Consider the following 18351-nt stretch of genomic DNA (forward strand, 5'->3'; position numbering starts at 1 on the left):
ACATCCACCTTGTCAGAATCATTCAGGACCTATTCAACTTAATTTATATCACCCCTCATTCTTTTAAACTTCAGGTAAAACAAGCCAGCCTGTCCAACCTATCCTCACACGACAACCCACACATTCCAAGTATCAATCTAGTAAACTTCTGAACTGCCTCAAATACATTTACATCATTCCTTAAATAAGGAGACCAAAATTGTATGATATTTTACATTCACAGGAGAAATGAGGCCTCAAATTAAGAGTTTCATCTGTGACATGGTGCTTCTTATAGTGTAGCACTTCCTCAGTACAGCATTGGAATATCAGCCTTGATGTTTGTTATCAAGACATGCAGTTGGACTTGAACCTGGAACCTTGTGATTCATGAGTAGGACCAACCGAACCACAGCTGGTACTCAGTGCTTTCTCTGGTCTCACCGCATTGCTTCAACCTACCTCCTACTGCCCTGATCTCATTCTAATTGAATGGTTGACCACTCAACTCCCCCTTACTGGGCTACATTTTAATTAATATGTTAATGGCTCCCTTTACTGAGGTACTGATGTTGTTCCTGAAATTTTCTTGTTATCATCCTTTAAAAAAAATGCTATACTTGGATCCACTGTAGCTGCAAATCAGCACACCACTTCCTAATTGCATTTCCTCTGTAAGTAAGTGTTGATTCCTCCCACATCTGTACCCCGACTTTCCTAAAATAACGTATTTGTGTCTCTCCAACTAGGTTTTAGCCCAGCCATAGTGTCAAGATGGTCCTTGTGGAAGTCACAAATGGCATTTCTTGTGACTGTGGCCATGATAACCTATCCCTTCTCATTTTCGGTCAATTCTGTTCATAGCTATCTCATAGCGAGAGAATCACGAGGAATGGCTTCTCTTCCCACTTTTATTTTATTACCTTTTGTAAATATTTGTTACTGGCTCCCTTGCGTTTCACATCTAAAGCTGTCACTTGGGGTTATTTTATACTAAAACACATCATGTTCCATATCTATGCTAACAACATTGATTCTATTTCACCACCACCACCTTGAACCCCTCAGCAGTCTCTTTTTTTTTTGTAATCCTTTTCCAATATTCAATATTGAATGAAGAGGAATGTCCTGCAAAGAAATTGGAAATTGGGAAAACTAGATGTATTATTTTTGGCGAGAGTGGGAACTGCAGATGCTAGAGATTGGAGTCAAGAGTGTGGACCTGGAAAAGCACAGCAGGTCAGGCAGCATCCAAGGAGCGGGAGAATCAATGTTCCGGGCATAAGCCTTTCATCAGCAATGAGAATTCCTGATGAAGGGCTTTTACCCGCAACATTGGTTGTCCTGCTCCTCGAATGCTGCCTTACCTGCAGTGCTTTTCCAGCACCACACTCTCTACTATTTTTGGCCTCCACCACAATGCTTTTGTTTCTATTCTACCATTTCAGTCTATGGTGATGTCTTAAGTTAATTAAGAGCATTCCTAAGAACGTAAGAATTAAGAATATGAATAGGGGGGACGATGATGTACTGGTAGTGTCACTGGACCATTAGTGGAGAGGTTCAGAGTAATTCTCTGGGGATATGGTGTCAGATTTCTCTGTGAAAATTGGTGGAATTTTAATTCAATTAATAAATCTAGCATATAAAGGTGACCACAATGAAGCTATCATTGATTGTGGTAAAAACCCGTCCTTTAGAAAAGGACATCTGCTATCTATGTCTGATCTGGTCTCCATCATGACACCAGGCTCTCTCAATGTAGTGATTTTAATCTGTCCTCTGGAATGACTTTGCTAGTTTTTCTGTTCAATGGCAATTCAGGATGGGCAATCCATGCTGCCTTTGCCAGTGATGGCCTCACCCCATGAAATAATAAAGGAAAAGAGTTAAAGCCTGTTAAGTCTGCTCCATCATTCAGTCAGATCGTAATTGATTTCTGATCTCACCATGACCTTTTCATTCTATTCCCACATCCCTTGATTCTTTTACAGCTGAAACATCCATCGCTGTTAACAGGGGAATATTTTCAACAGTGGGGTTTCCAGTGACCTATTTGGTGAAGTATTCCAAAGATTCACAATCCCCTTTGGGGGGGAAAGAATCCTCAATCTCGGTATTTGATCCTGACTTTGGTTGTCATTAACAATGCCCCAGTTTAAAATATTCACAATTTAAGTGGCTCCAGACAACTAACTCAAGTTTTAGTTACCGTATCTTTGCTGACCTCCCCTTCTCTCTATCCCAAAAATGTTTTGTATCAATATTGCTTTTGTTGAGCACTTCAATTTACAATGCAAATTGTTGTACCCAAGGTCATGTGCAAGAATGGATGATCAAATGCATTGTCTGCAGGTCATTCAGAGAATAGCTTGCAACATATTAATGCACAGTCCAAATAATCCCCAATTATTAGAAGCACATTCTATCACAAAGCAAGATTTTAACGTGAATTGTGATAAACATGCTGAGTTGCTAAGTGAGAAAATAAAGTAACCTGATGTTTCTGATTAAACCTGTAGTAAAAGTTTTGATTTCTTGTTTGCAGCAGGAACAGCTTTCAGTCTACTTGCTACTTCGTACCCAAATGAATGTTCATATCTTGCCAGTGACACCGGCAAACATGCAGCAAGCTTTGCAGATCAGAGTGAACTTCAATCAGCCTAATCAGCAAGTGTTTCCTGTCATGCTGTTAGTAAGGTATGATAGAGCTTGCATTCACTTGAAGTATTTACCTTTGAATTGTGATTCCATAATTTAAGTCGCCTAGACCATGACCTGATTCCTTGACCTGTTGTAGTACACAGTGTTGTTATGGAGGCAATTCCAGAATTTTTTATTTTAACTTAGTGACAGAAGGCACAGCAATATTCTCTCAAATGTGACTTGGAGAATTCACTTGGGGAAAGCGCCTTTTGTCCTTTACCTTTCAGGGGTGAAGACTGGGGTTGGAGGGGGTGGGGATGGTTGTGAATAAAAATCTTGGCCAGATGCTGCAAATATGTGTTTTCTTGCCACAGAACAGCACAAATTTAAGAGGAAATGTTACGTATTTTTCTTATGTATTGTAGTGAAATCATTAGCTTCAAATGTCTTTATAGATTCAACAAGGAACCAACTCCAAGTAAATATAACCTGAAACAAATCCATTACTGGGATGGAGATACAATACACTTATTTATTCCAGCATCATCACTTCTAGGTTTGTAGTATGTTTGTACTTTTTCATTTAATTGCAATTACATTCTTGAAGTTTTATTTTAGAACTTAAATAAAGTTAAACAATATGTAAGTACAAAAGAAACTGGTAGGATATGCTAAATATCAGCCAACATCAAATTTAAAATGAAAATAATAACTAACTCACAAAAGTACAATCAGGTGTTAACCCTTGATTTCCTTGTTTGTCTACCTCCATGTAAATTGAAATAGTGTACAATCAGGCGTTAACCCTTGATTTCCTTGTTTGTCTACCTCCATGTAAATTGAAAAAAAATCAATGGCAATGCCTTGACCACCTTTTAATGCATAGTATTCCAAAGTCACATGACCCCCCCTCAGAGAGAACAAAATTCTCTTCATATGTTATACCCTATACAATGAGCTTTTATTTCCTGCAATAACCTTTGATGTGACACTTAATCAAATGTTTTCAGGAAAACCAAGTCTGGTATGTCAACAAACTGCCTTTCCCTGATTCTTCCTGACTACTGTCGGTTTTTCTCAGGGTGTAGCTATAATCTCTTTAATGAATGATTATGTCATTTTCCCTATCATGCTAAACTGGCCAATAGCTGTTTCTGCCTCCCTCCCATTTTCAATTGAGGTGTTATACTTGCTACTTTCCAGTCTGATGGAATTCCCTGAATCTATGGAATTTTGGAAAGTTAACACCAATATATCCACCATCTCTTTGGAAATCTTTGTTGAGACCCTAGAATGAAGTCTGCCGGACCCAGAGACTTATCAACATTAAGCTTTATCATTTTTCTTATCACCATGTTAAGTATTTTGCTTAGTTCCTCTCTCCTGTCCACTAATTCAGAATGACACAAGTTTAGAACATATTGTATTTGCAGGCCATTGGTGAAGGATGTTTATGTTCTATTTTCTGAGACATTGCTAATATGTTTATCATTTTTCTACAAAAGTTATTTGGATTATTCAGTTTCAGTAATTCTTCTTCTTCCCCTTGCACAAGTTAGTTTGAGATACCACAAAGTGCTTACAGTCACTTGCATTGCTAAATGACTGTGCCCATGAGTAGAGAAAAAAACCAAGGAATTATTACTGATTGCATTACTAAAAGGGAAAATAAAAGAGGAAAAGAAAGAAAAAGATTTTTAATGCCATTGAGGTTTCTGGGAAAACTTTAGTTTATAAAAAGGGATCAGATCCAGGTGTGCAAGTCCATTTGATATCATGGAAGTATTTTAAGGCCATTCTGCTTATTCTTCTGGTTTATAAATATTATGATCAATTGGTCATTTACAATACATAAGGATTCTGCTGAAGAGAGAATAAGGGACATTTTCTCATTCACAAAAAATAAATGATAACTGTTTCAAACATTCGCAGGTTCATAGACCAAGAAAATTGGATCATTAGAGGGACCAGGGGTCATTACCCAAAGTTACTTGCAAATAGGAATTCAACAATAAAATTCTGGGTCAGCTAATGTTTGTATTTTAGCATCATGTTTGTCAATACTTTTGTAAACTTCTGAATTATTTACAGATGCAATAACTTGCTTTATATTGTACCTTAATACAATGAAAATCCAGGGTTTTTCCCAATTCAGCAGCGACAAATCAAAAGTGTGAGAGATTAGGAGGTGACCAATAGCTTGAGTAAAAGATGGGCATAAAAATGTACATGATCTGGAACACAAGTTGACTCGGTGGCCAATAGAGTTTCTTTATTATACATTTTCGAACAACCACCTAACATTGTACTGAAATGATCTGTATTATTATGAGCTGTTGTGCATTTAAGCTTTGGCAATGTCCATATGATATATCATCAGATTATAGTCCAACAGGTTTATTTGAAATCACAAGCTGTCAAAGCGCTGCACCTAGGGAAGGAGTAGTGCTCCAAAAGCCTGTGATTTCAAATAATCTTGTTGGACTATACCTTGGTGTGGTGTAACTTCTGACCTTGTCCACCCTAGCCCAACACCGGCACCTTCCCATCATTGCTATTTCAATCCAAGTTTTACATCATCGTAAGGAGTATTGTAAACAAGAAATGTAGAATTGTTAAGTGCATTTTGATGAATATTGTACCAGAGAGAGAAGGAAGATTGAGATTCAACTGAATCAAAAGCCTTGTCAATGTACAGTGTGCTCTGGCTTAGCTGCGTTTCTGTGATTGTATGAAAGATATGCTATTTCTGAAAAGCCAAGCAAAGTAATGGGAACACAGAATTTTTAAAAATTGATAAAGTAATTATGAGTTCAAGTCAACTGCGAGAAGAGGTGTTTAATGATTCAATCCAATTTCTCTTCTTTTCAGGTGTAGGGACATATTATCTTGGTCTCTTAGATGCTAACTATAATAGAAGACCGAAAAATAACTATCTTGCCAATAATGTGAGTTATACTGTGAACATTCAGTGGACCCAATGTCTGTACTGGGATGATAACCGAGAGTGGAAATCTGATGGCTGTTCGCCCCAACAAAAATCAGATTCAGAGAAAATAAACTGCAGGTATGATTAGTCTCTGGTGCTTCTGTGGCTTGCATCCAATTCTCTCTTCCTTTCTGTTTGAAATAAAATCTTCTTTCAAATACTATGATCTTTGCTTATGCACTTCTAAATCAGTAAATGTAGATTGATTTGTAATTAAATTATAACAAACAGCAGGAGAACAAGAAGGTAAGAAGATATCTCTATCTGGTTAAGATAAAGCCTGCAAATGCCTTCATCATTCTGATTTATCCATGGAAGGAAAATAATCAGGGCAAGTTAGCACTATTTCATTTCATTACAAAGTGTCTTTATAAAGTGTCAGAAATAACATTTTGAGGTAATGTTCATATACGACAGTGTGCCTCAGCTAAAAGTACATTGCGAAACCTGTGCTCTGTACATAGTCTCAAAACACTGTATAATACTGTAATCACCTAATCATATTTTCCTTCAAGCTTAATACGCAGTAATATGCATGTCCTACACTTTATCAATCATGATCAACATTGTTAACCTCAGTATTTATTGATTTTTTTTGCCATGTTTTTGTTCTTTTTGTCATGTTTTTGTTCTTCTTGTCATTCCTCTTTTGGAAGATCAGAGTGTACATATTCTTTTATTTTATTATTTATCTGTAATTAGTTGCAACCATATGACAACATTTACAGTTTTACACAAGGAGCTTGTGATGAAGGAGGTACAATTCACAGATGTCATGATCTTTATCAGGTAGGTGTTGTGGACCAAGTGAGCAAGTACTGTGTACTACTTTTCGTGTGTTTCTGTCATATAGCTAATTTAATAATTTCAATATTATGAGTAGAATCAGCCTATTATCCATTTGAAAATGTTGCTAATTAAATATGGATTGAAACCCAAAATAAACTGCAGCTTCCTTTTCAAATTGATATCCAGGGAAATTCCTAATATTGGTTTTGGAGGTTGTTGTTATTCATTTTGTAAATTAAATAATAGATATTTAAGTCAAGTCTGTGATTAGATGTAAATACTCACCATCATTAGATTGTTCAATTTGGAATACCTCTGTAAACAAAAGATTAACACTGTCCTGCAAGTTTTTATGCACAGTGCTGAATATGCAGTATTACAGTAGATATGACAGTTATTGAGCTGAAAATGTGTTGCTGGTTAGGCAGCATCCAAGGAGCAGGAGAATTGACGTTTCGGGCATAAGCCCTTCTTCAGTGACAGTTATTGACACTGGACTAGTAATCCAGAGATCCATTTAATATTCTGAGGACATGTTCTGCTTTCTTCCAGAAATTTGATGGTCTACTACACTTCACTCCTTAAATACCATCTGCTTCCTTAACAATCTGAAACTTGTCGATTTCCCCTTCAACTTTGTAAAGCAACTGTTGAGCTCTCAGAAGCTCTTTCCCTTTGAACTGCTGTCTTTACTTTAAGAGTTGTGGTCGGAAGATTTAGACAGTGCAAACATAATTCGAAAATAAAATCTGAGTTTATCATTTTGTAAAAATCTGATTGCATTATTTTTCATGAATGAAAAATCATTCAACAGGAGAGGCAGAATATTAATGTGTTCACATTGAGAGTGAAGTGAGTTCACGGGCAATGCTATTTTTATTCACTTTCCAATTAGATATAGTAAGACTCATAGTTGTATTTTGTTTTGACAGTGTCTTTGAAAACTATGCCACTTGCATCACTGTGCTGTTTGCTCTAACTTTATACATTCTACTGGTTATCTTGTGTAAACGCATGGATTTTTCTATGGAGACAAAACCTGGACTTGTAGTATTGCAAGATAATACTCCTACTGACCAGTATCTATATGAGATCATTGTTGAGACTGGCTTCAGGACTAGAGCTGGGACTACTGCTAAGGTATTTTATATTGTTATCTTCTATGTATATTTTTGTCCTCAGGTAAAATAAAAATACAAAACAAGTTTAGTTCAGGACCAGTGTTGGAAAGCACTATTTGACTGAAGGAATACTGAACAGACGAAAGTTTCTGGAATAAGATAGTACAGGGTTGTCATTGTAAAAGTATGGGTGACAAATTATAAAAAATAATACACATTAACTGTAAGATAAATGAAGATTAAAGTAAAAGTAAAAGCTCGCCGGAAAAAAATTAAAACAGGTAGGATTTCTAGGTTAATAAAGTAACTTTGGTCTTCGAGAAAGTGAATCTGAGAATTGATTGTGGAAATTAAAGAAACATTAGATGAATAAGAACACTCATTCTTTATTAGACTTCACTACAAGTGACATCCCAGAAATAGCTATACATAAGGAAATGGGAGGGAGAGAGGAATTCAAGAAACTTACAATCACCAGAGGAGTGGTACTGAGCAACTTGTTGGAACCATGAACTGAAAAGGGAAAGGTTCCATTAAAATGGAAAATAGTGAATATAACTGTTCACAAAGGAGATGAAACTAGAAACAGGAAATAACAGGCCAGTTAGTTTCACATTTGTCATAGATAATGTGTCAGAAGCTATTAATAAAAGCTTTATAGAAGGAAGCACAAAATCTTAAAGGTAGATTCTAGGCATGATTTTGTGAAGGGGAAATCATATTTAACTAATTTATTGGAATTCTTTGAGTAAGTATGTTGTATGACTAAAAGAGAACCAATAGATGTAATATACTATACTTTGATTTTCAGGTGATGCCACATCAATGGTATTTGTGAAAAATAAACGTTAGTGGTGTAGAGGCCTGCATATTTGCATGGACAGAAATTTGGATATTGAGCTGGAAATAGAGTGGTCGTAATGGGTCATTTTCTGGTTGACAAGATGTTATAAGTGGTGTACCACAGGATCAGTACTGGGCCTCCAATTATGACAATTTGTGTCAATGACATGGAGGAAGGTACTGAAAATATTATTGCTAAATTACCATTGAAATAAAGATAGCTCAGAAAGTATGTTGTGAAAAGAGCAAAAGGAAGCTACATAGGAGTATAGATTGAGTGACCTTAATGATGAGAAATTGCAGAGCTCTGAGAAGCAGAGGGGCCTGGCTGTACAAATGTGTAAACCACAAAAGGATATTATGCAGATGCAGCAAGTAATTAGGAAGACTAATAGAATGTTAAAGTTATAGAGAGGTTATGTTTCAGTTATGCACAATACTGGTGAAGTCACATCTAGAGTAATGTGTTTGGTAATGACCTCCTTATTTAAGTAAGGATGTATGTATATTGATGCAGTTCAGAAGTGGATGGGTTGCCTTATGCGGAAATGTTTGACAAACTGAGGTTTTATCTATTGGCATTTAGAAAAGTAAGTGATGGTTGATAGTGTAAAACCTTGAGAGGTCTTGACAGGCTGGAATTGGAAAGCATATTTTCTGTCAGAGGAGAATCTAGAATTATGGGTCACAGTTAAAAAAAAACAAGGAGTTGCCCATTTAAGATACAGATGGGGAGGAATGTATTTTCATAGAGCATTGTGAGACCCATAAAAGGCAGTAGAAACAGAGTCTTTGAACATTTTCAAAATAAAAGTGGATGGATTCTTGATAAGCAAGTTTGGCAGGAATGTGGAATGATCATATCAGGCATGATTTTAGGAATGTCAGCAAGAAGAGGAGGAGAAAAAAGAGAGGAAGAGCAGAGGTTCCTAATTTCTATGTTGGTCTGCCTGTACCTCCTAAATTCCATGGAGGAGACTATATTCAGCATGATGAGGCCAGCTGTCATGAAGACGGTTGCATGTAGCGTGACTGGAACCTTCAGGATGACCCTATAATGCTGCGTTATGCACATTTCCAATTTTCTCTCCGAAAGCTAGTGTGCTTCCAATTAAACCTGTTGGACTATAACCTGGTGTTGTGTGATTTTTAACATCACTGGGAGTCTCGCTGCCCTGTCATAGCCAGATGGTCACTGCTCCAGGCAAGAAGAAAAACCATGAACTCTCCTCATGTGCATGGTTCCATTTGCCTTTCAGAAGCAGTGATGACCAGTGAACTCTCATCTCTGTGGGATACTGCTGAAGTATTGCCACCATGCAATTTACCATGGCATGCAGTATTGATGAGCACTCCTAATTAATTAAACAACTTGTGACTGTTCATTGTTTTAGAGCCTGTAGCAGTGCACAGATAGCCAGGTAATCAGCCATAATCCATGAGATAGCATAGACATCTCTCTCGATTAGACAGAGAGAGAGATAATTAATAGTGCAGTTTGTGGTACACCACTTTGCATTAAGAGTGGGGGAGGGTGAGAAAGTAGATCCCATATCTACCTGAGCTCAAAGTCAAGGCAACAATTAAATCTTCACTAATATTGTTCTGAACCAGACTGCAGCCATCTAACCAATTGAGCTGCCCACCTCTGCTATGGCTGTACTGAACATAACTGATAAGCAGCTGGTTTTTTTGAAATTTGTTATTTTAAGATTGATGATCAAGCTTAATGATTTATTTTTACTGTTAACTTGTTTCCAGGTTTATATCAAACTTCATGGAGAAGATGGTGTTTCTGAAACAAGAGAGTTATTCCATCCTGAGCAGCAATTATTTGAGAGGAATTCCAGACATACATTCATCATGAGGTACTTCGACTTGATAACAGAGGTTAAAAACATTTTGCATAAACTTCCTTGCAATGAACTGGCTTAGTGAGACAAAGTAATTTCACCCATTGGTATAGTGTGTTTTGAACTGAATCTTTGTCATGTCATAACAAATAGCAGCTTCTTCATCCTGCCAATCCTGCTGGCCAGTGTAATTAGCAAGAAGCAAGGATTGGTTGGTGTGTCAGAGTAGTACTCAGCTCCCAGCTGTTTTAGCCAATTTTAATCCAATTCAACGCCCAAACAACAACTGTCTAGTTTGCTTCTTACAATGCTTTGACTAAAATAACAGGTAAAAACTATCAATCATAATTCCTTTTAAAAAAAAAGAGCTGTCTGTCACAGGAGCTGACCAGAACTGTTAACTTTATTTGTAGAAGTCTAAACTTTTTAAACAACAAATGTCTGTCTGCTGTTAGGTTGGGAGCAACTGTTGTGTTGTCTCTAATATTTTGCAGCAGATATTGGTTTCCAGGATGAGCCAGATCCTGTTGACAGTTCTGTATGAATGTGCCGATGTAGTTGCACAGGATGTGGTTTATTTAAAAGGTCTGCTTAGTCAGCAACTCAGAAGGCAAATGAAAATGTGACCTTTATTGCTCAGGGTTTGGAATTTAAAACAGGGATGTCTTGTTACAACTGTGCATGGTGTTGGTGAGATTGCACCTGATGTACTCTGCGCAGTTTTGGTCCCATGTTTAAAAAACGGATATACAGGCATTGGAGGCTATTCAAAATAGATTCTCTTGTTTGATTGCTGGGATGAAGGGATTATTTTATCAAGAACAATGAAACAAGTTAAGCCTTTGTTTATTTGTGTTTAGAAGAAAGAGGGGTGATCTGATTGAAACATATACGGTTCTATGGGGGATTGAGACAGAGTAGATATTGTGAAAATGTTTCCATTAGTGGGTGAATCTTGAATTTGGAGACAAAAACAGAAATGCAGGAAAAGCTCAGCAGCTCTGGCAGCATCTATAGAGAGAAATCAGTTCAGTTCAGTTTCTGGAAACTGTGATCCTTCCTCAGAACTGACAGCAGCTCGGAAAATGTTGGATTTTATGGAGGAGGTAAGGAGCAAGCGATAAGTGAAGAAAGAGCCCAAAAATACAGAATGATAGTTGCACAGACAAAGGATTGGATAAAGGTCAGGCGAGGAGGGTGAATAGCTATTAATGGGGATTGTTAGTGGCTAACAATGGGTTGTGTGTAATAGCAGATCATGTGACAACAAGGCCTGGTGTGTGGGGGTTGGAGTAAGGACGTGAGAGAGCTCCAGCCCAAAAAGTGTTGAACTCAATATTGCATCCAGAAGGCTGCAGGGTCCCTAAACGGAAAATGTGGTGTTGTTCTTCCAGCTTGCACTGAGCTTCACCGGAGCACTGCAACAAGCCTGTGTTAAAGTTTGTCTGGTTGTGGCATCCTGCTGAAGGTGGTGGAAATGACATCTAATGATCCTCGGGATGTAGATACTGTTGGGATGGTAGATAAGGACAAGGGTGTCCTCTCCCTGTGGAATTCTTGGTTGAGGAAGAAAGTGGATATTTCAGAGGCACCCTTGTTGAATTTGGCACTGTTGGAACAAATGCAACCGAGATGGAGGAACTGGGAGAATGGAATAGAGTCTTTACAGGAAGTAGGTTGTGAGGATGTATAGCCAACATAACTGCGGGAATCAGTGGGTTTGTGGTGTTTATTGGTGGCCAACCCATTCCCAGAAATGGACAAAGATGTCGAGGAAGGGAAGAGAGGACTCAGAAATGAACTAGTTGAAGGAGAGTGCAGCATGGAAATCTGAAGTGAAATTGATGGAACTTTTCCATTTTTGGTCAAGAGAGGGAAGCAGCACTATTGATGTCATTGATATAATGGAGGAACAGTTGTGGCTGGGGCCTGAATAGGACTGGAACAAGGAATGTTCCACATACACTACAAAGAGACAAGCATATCTGGGGCTCATGCAGGGCCTGACCTGAAGAAGATGAGAGGAGCTAAAAGAGAGGTTGTTAAGGGTGAGGACAAGCTAAGCCGGTTGGAGGAGCATGGTGGAGGGTGGGGACAGCACAGGCCTTTCTTTTTGGAAGAAGCAGAGAACCCTGAGACTATCCTGATGGGGGATGGATGTGGAAAGGCATTGCATAGCCATGGCAAAGGGGAAGTGGCTTGAGCTCGTGAATTGGAAATTTTGAAACTCGCATCAAGCCTCAGAGGAATTGTGGATGTAAGTGGACAGGGACTGGACAAGGGAAGAAAAGTACTGAGTGCAGGTAGGAAGAGATGAGTTCTGCAGGACAGGAGCAGGCTGAAACAATGGATCTGCCTGGGCACTCCTGTTAACATTTTGGGAAGGAGGTAGAAGGGGTTTTTGTGGGGCAGGGAGACTTGGAGGCAGTGGGTGGGTGATCACGAAGTGAAATGAGGTTAGTGACAGTTATGGACATGGTAGCGTGATGTTCAATGGTAGGGTCATGGTCTAAGGGGAGATAACAGGATGTCTCTGAGAGCTGACGCTCAGCTTCTGCAATGTAGAGGTCAGTGTGCCAGACTACAACAGCACAAGCCTTGTCAGCAGGTATAATTATAAAGTCAGGTTTGGATCTGACCTTCCAAACTTACGACCTCTACCACCCAGAACAAAGGCAGCAGATACATTGGAACACCCATGTGTATTCCTCTCCAAAACACACACATCCTGACTTCAAAATACATCATTGTCATTGAGCTAATATCCTGGATCTCCCTTCCTGTTTTGCTGTAAATTCTATACAGATTACAAGAGTACTTTGGTCAGTGTTGCTGCTCATACTGGAAGCATTCTGTGTCTCACCACTGACTCTCTTAAACTAATTGTATGGAGCTTGGGTCTGTAGAATTCCAGAAGGTGTCCTCTCTTATCATCCTTTGCATAAGTTATGTTTTGTGAAGCCTGGTTAAATTATTTCCAAGGGTGGAGAACAGATTTCACTGCAGAAACCAAAAAAGATGTGCTACTTTAATATTGTAACTAAATAACGTTTGCCAGTCTTTATTCAATTATTCCCAAGTCTGTGGACTGGGTAAGGGTTGTTTAGGGTAGAATGTTGCCTCCACTTCTCCTCTGTTTTTGCCATATCTTAGGCCTATCTAGTGATTAGTGATAGAAGATACACCAGCACAGAGTGTCTACAGAAGAGGTTTGTTGCATGAAAGTGACTAGATTTGGTCAGATGTATTTACTAGGACCTTAAGAAACTGGTGCAGATATACCCACTCCCTCTAAAAGCTAAAGTAGAACTCCTTGTCTCTATCCTAGAATGTGTGTGTCATGTGTAACCTAAGTGGAGGCCATGTAACTCCTTTGGAACTAGTACCTTTAATAATAGACTGCTCTCACTCTCTACCTGTCTTACATTTTTTTTGGGTTAATTACATTTTTTTCTTTTAGCGTTCCAGAGAACCTTGGTTCTATTTGGAAGGTTCGCCTTTGGCATAACAATGGTGGCCATTCGCCCAGCTGGTATGTCACCTCCATCATTGTCAAGGACCTACTTCATGACACGTGCTGGTTCTTTCCTGCTGAATGCTGGCTTGCTGTTGAGGAAGGGGATGGCAAAGTGGAACGAGAATTAATCTCACTCACTCATGGGCTCGGCTTCAAGAGAGTAACGTATTATTTTCCATGTGCAACTTGCTATTGATAAATATTGATCTTTATATTTGGGTACTGATGGAGGTAGGGTGAGCAGAATGATATCTATCAGGTGTGGAAGCACCAGCATTCTTGGTAGATGATTATACCATTGGAAATGTCATAGGGCAGATCAATGGAGATTACATGCTTTAGTATTTGACATGACACGAGACTCAAAGGTAAAAATATGGCTGACACATGAGCATTATAAATGTATTTCTTACAGATAGGGAGGGCTTACCCTTCAGAGACCAGTCAGGCTAAAAGGCCAGTCAAAAGTCTGCACTCTTTGGGAAACACGTCCAGTTAAGAACATGACACGCTCTCAATAATTAGAGGCCTTCCAACTGAGAAACTATTTAAGATAAGTGATGGAGAAAGGATGGACTGTTTCCTCAGCTGTTGTCTCAGATGCAGCCTTTCCATCACTTGGCCAACTCAGAGGCCCTGGAGAATATTAACTTTATAGGCTCAGCTATGATGATACAACATCAGAACTCTTTGAGATCCACACTTCGACCCAAGGTTATGTCATAGGGCTAACACTCTTTGGCAAATTTATTTCTTTGCTGCTGTCACATGTATTCAGGCCAACTGCAGAGGAGTCTACTTGCCAAGCAGAATTGATGGAAACCTGTTTGATTCAGTTTGGCTCAGAGCCTAGACAAAGATGCACCGAGCCCTTGTTAGAAATCTGCTCGATGCTAATGATTCTGCACTGACTTTCATACTGAAGAACATCTCCTCACACCAGTACAGAGCTTGGTTTGATGATCAGCATCAGGAAGACAAAGATCATGGACCGGGATGTTGCAAAAACACCATTCAGCATTGACAATGTGACACTGGAGTTTGACAACAAGTTCGCATATCTACACTTCACAATCCGGAGCGGTGTGTCCTTTCACAAAAACTGCAGCTGTTTTAAAAGAACTGGGTATGGAAATGTGGACCCCAAATGACACCAAACTGTGAGTTTTCCAAGCTTGCATTCTCAGCAGCAGGGTTACTCGAGCGACAGACGCTAGGTAGGAGAGAGGCCGAACAGGTTCTCACCTTTGTTGTCTAACATACATTCTTGACATCCCTTAGCAGTCTTCAGGGCCTCTGAGTTGGCGAACTTCATTGGTAAAAAATTATTGGATTAGCAAAAATATCTGCACTGAATTGGCCATGATCATCAGATGGATGGTAACCGCATCCCCTAAGTCCTTCTGTACAGTAAACTGGCAACTTGTCATGACCTCCTGAGTGTCCACACCTCTGTTGCCAGGACACTACTTATGAAGTTAGTGGACACTGTCAATTGGGAACCATTGCTGATGATGGCGATCTGTGTCTGAATGTTTGGAAAAGGCATTAGAAAATATATGCAGAAGCAAAAAGTTCCACTGGCCGTGAAGGAGCCCAGAGAAAAGAGAGGTGAATGAATCTTGCAATTTTTCACACCACTATCTTCCTCTCCAGCATTTGATGACTCTATGGCTTTAAGAGGTGTACTTTGTTCTGTCTTTCTGAAGAGAAGTTTTGAGCCATAGGCACCAAGCTGTCTCTTCCAAGCCAATAAATTAAATAGTTTGGGTTTCTTTTTAAAGTTGGAACAATAAAAGCAGCACGAAGGGTTGGTATCAGGGTCCCACAGCAACAAGACTGAAGTTTAGCTTTCAGTAGTTGTTGGGGTTTTCAGGTTGGTTGTGGAAGCTGCCGTACCTCTCTCTTTACAGAAGTTATTTTCTTGGGGTTCTTTTTCTTCTGGATTGGAGAAACATTGCACGTGAGACAATCTTTTTACTGGATTTGCCTTTGCCAAGGATGTATCTACTAAATTGGAATGTTTATTTGTGAAGTAACCTATTATTCTATTAAGTTTTCCAGTAGAGATAAAGTTATATCATTTCTTCTTGGTTTTGTTTGTATTTTAACTGTACCCTCCAACCACACAGGCTCAACATGGATTTCACTAGTTTCCTCCATTTATCTCTCCACCCCCTTGGCTCACAAACCTCATTCCTGATGAAGTGCTTTTGCCTGAAACATCAATTCTCCTGCTGCTCAGATGCTGCCTGATCTGCTGTGCTTTTCCAGCACCAAACTCTCGACTAAGAGTAAAGTGTGTTTTGCTTAAAGCCAAATAGTGTAACCAACTGAAATATTTCTGGAACACCGCACCTTACACTTGCCTTTAAATACGATAAAAGTTAGAGTCTAGGCTATCTCCTTGATATATTTGCAGAATGTTTGGTCTGGTCCATAACAAGCATATTTAACAGAAGCTTATTACAGAGCAGAGCACCCTGACATAAACCATCATCTCAACAGATGGAAGGCTGCCACAAGAGATTTTAAGTAACCACAGGTGTAGAAAAAAAATATAAATACTACACCCTCTTGTCCTTTACTCTCACCAGCTTTCCACCTCCGTGTTAATCCTCCTGTCTCCTTTTCCTTGTCTGTTTACTTGCTTTAAGCTGAGTAAGTCCTTAAGTGTTTCTAGTTATGACAAAAGATCATTGACTAACATGTAAAATCTGCCTTTTTCCCCACTGCCTTAATGTAAAGAGTATTTGCAGCATTATCTGTCTTTTATGTACTTTATGATGTACAAAAGATTTATTAAAACATATTACGTTTTTATTTAATTGAACATTTTGTTTTTCAACAGCTTTTATACAGTAAATTAACTGACTACATGGAAGACTTCCATCTTTGGGGATCAGTGTATAGTCGTCCATCTTACAGCTCTTTTACTTATACTCAACGCCTCAGTGTCTGCCTTTGCCTGCTTTTGGGTTATATGTGCCTGAACGCCATACTGACTTACCTGAAGGATGAGGAGGTAAAATGTTTTACCTAACTTTCAAACCCATCTTATTTCCAATAATACACAAGTACAGTTTGTCATCTGGTAAAGTTCTGTCGTGAATATTGTGATGGTGGCCATGTTTGGTACATTTTTGAATTTCTATGTACTTAGACTGTTCAGGATTTCTCCCTCCTTGTAAATATTTTCTGAACCCTTTCAAGTCTCACAACATCCTTCCTATAGCAGGGAGACCAGAACTGCATGCAGTATTCCAGTAGTGGCCTAACCAACATACAGCTGCAACATGACCTTCCAACTCCTCTACTCAATGCACTGAACAATAAAAGCAAGCATACCAAACTCCTTTTTCACTTGCTAATTTTCTATTATAGCCTTTTCAGCATGGCTTTGTAATCTGTTACCATCCTATCTATAACATCCCTGTCCCCTTTTGTTGAAATCGTCACATCACTTTCCTTTGTGTAGTCCCATTCAACACTGAAACGTCAAGATGAAGATCTCCTGTAAATTCTTAATAGGTCAACCTTTATCCTAATTAATCTCTTAATCTTTATCATGTAAAAGGTGCTTCATATTAATTGGTTAATGGTTTTTTTCTTCCCTTGTTTTCCTAGTACACAGCTGAACTAGGCCTTATTGATGTCTCCACAACCTCCTTAGTTACTGGATTGATTACGACTGTTGTGGTTCTGCCAATTATACTGTTGGTATCATTGTTATTCAGATTTAGCAAGGTGAGATCATACATTGCTTTATCCTTTTTAATTAGAGCTTTTTATGTACCAAAGTATTTTCCCACGAAGTCAGACAATAATTCATGAGTTTGAGCTGTCACACATTTGCTCAATATGTGCTTGCAATTGCATTGATTTTCAGGAATGAATTTATTCAAGTTCATCTTTTCACAAAATAACTTTGCAAATGTATTTTCTTCCATAGGGCAGCACTATCAAACTCCCTGACACTAAAGATATTCATTCATGTTTATAGGAGGAGACATTATCATCATCATCAGTAATCACTCCCTTGAGTATGATTGGCCACCTAGCAATATCTCCAGTTCCTTTTCTGTACTTCCGCTTGCTGCTAGCTGTTCTCAAATAATAGTAACACTTGACATAAAAGTTTTCTCCAAGCCAGTTTTTTCTGCACGAAAGTCTTCCATGCATTGATATCTATATCACGTTTCTTAAGGGAAGCCTTCAGGAAGTCATAGAGTCATAGAGAGGTACAGCACGGAAACAGATCCTTCAATCCAACCCGTCCATGCCGACCAGCTATCCCAACCCAATCTAGTCCCACCTGCCAGCACCCAGCCCATATCCCTCCAAACCCTTTCTATTCATATATCTATCCAAATGCCTCTTAAATGTTGCAATTGTACCAGTCTCCACGTCTTCCTCTGGCAGCTCATTCCATCAATGTATCACCCTCTGTGCGGAAAAAGTTGCCCCTTAGGTCTCTTTTATATCTTTCCCCTCTCACCCTAAGCCTATGCCCTCTAGTTCTGGACTCCCTGACCCTAGGGAAAAGACTTTGCCTATTTACCCTATCCATGCCCCTCATAATTTTGTAGACCTCTATAAGGTCACCCCTCAGCC

At 38.9% G+C, this 18351-nt stretch overlaps 1 protein-coding gene across 1 annotated transcript in view; it reads left to right on the forward strand.

The window, feature by feature from the left end:
• The window catches only part of LOC122550249 (polycystic kidney disease protein 1-like 1), a 291308-nt gene that overhangs the window by 204913 nt on the left and 68044 nt on the right, over positions 1-18351 (forward strand). Inside the window, exons 38-46 of the mRNA XM_043691004.1 lie at positions 2528-2679; positions 3081-3181; positions 5497-5692; positions 6317-6403; positions 7336-7543; positions 10129-10235; positions 13681-13897; positions 16589-16762; positions 17365-17484. Of these exons, the coding sequence (XP_043546939.1) occupies positions 2528-2679; positions 3081-3181; positions 5497-5692; positions 6317-6403; positions 7336-7543; positions 10129-10235; positions 13681-13897; positions 16589-16762; positions 17365-17484 (1362 nt within the window). The remainder of the gene's footprint in view (positions 1-2527; positions 2680-3080; positions 3182-5496; positions 5693-6316; positions 6404-7335; positions 7544-10128; positions 10236-13680; positions 13898-16588; positions 16763-17364; positions 17485-18351) is intronic.

Source organism: Chiloscyllium plagiosum, chromosome 5 (genome assembly GCF_004010195.1).
Source record: "Chiloscyllium plagiosum isolate BGI_BamShark_2017 chromosome 5, ASM401019v2, whole genome shotgun sequence".
NCBI classification, from domain to species: domain Eukaryota; kingdom Metazoa; phylum Chordata; class Chondrichthyes; order Orectolobiformes; family Hemiscylliidae; genus Chiloscyllium; species Chiloscyllium plagiosum.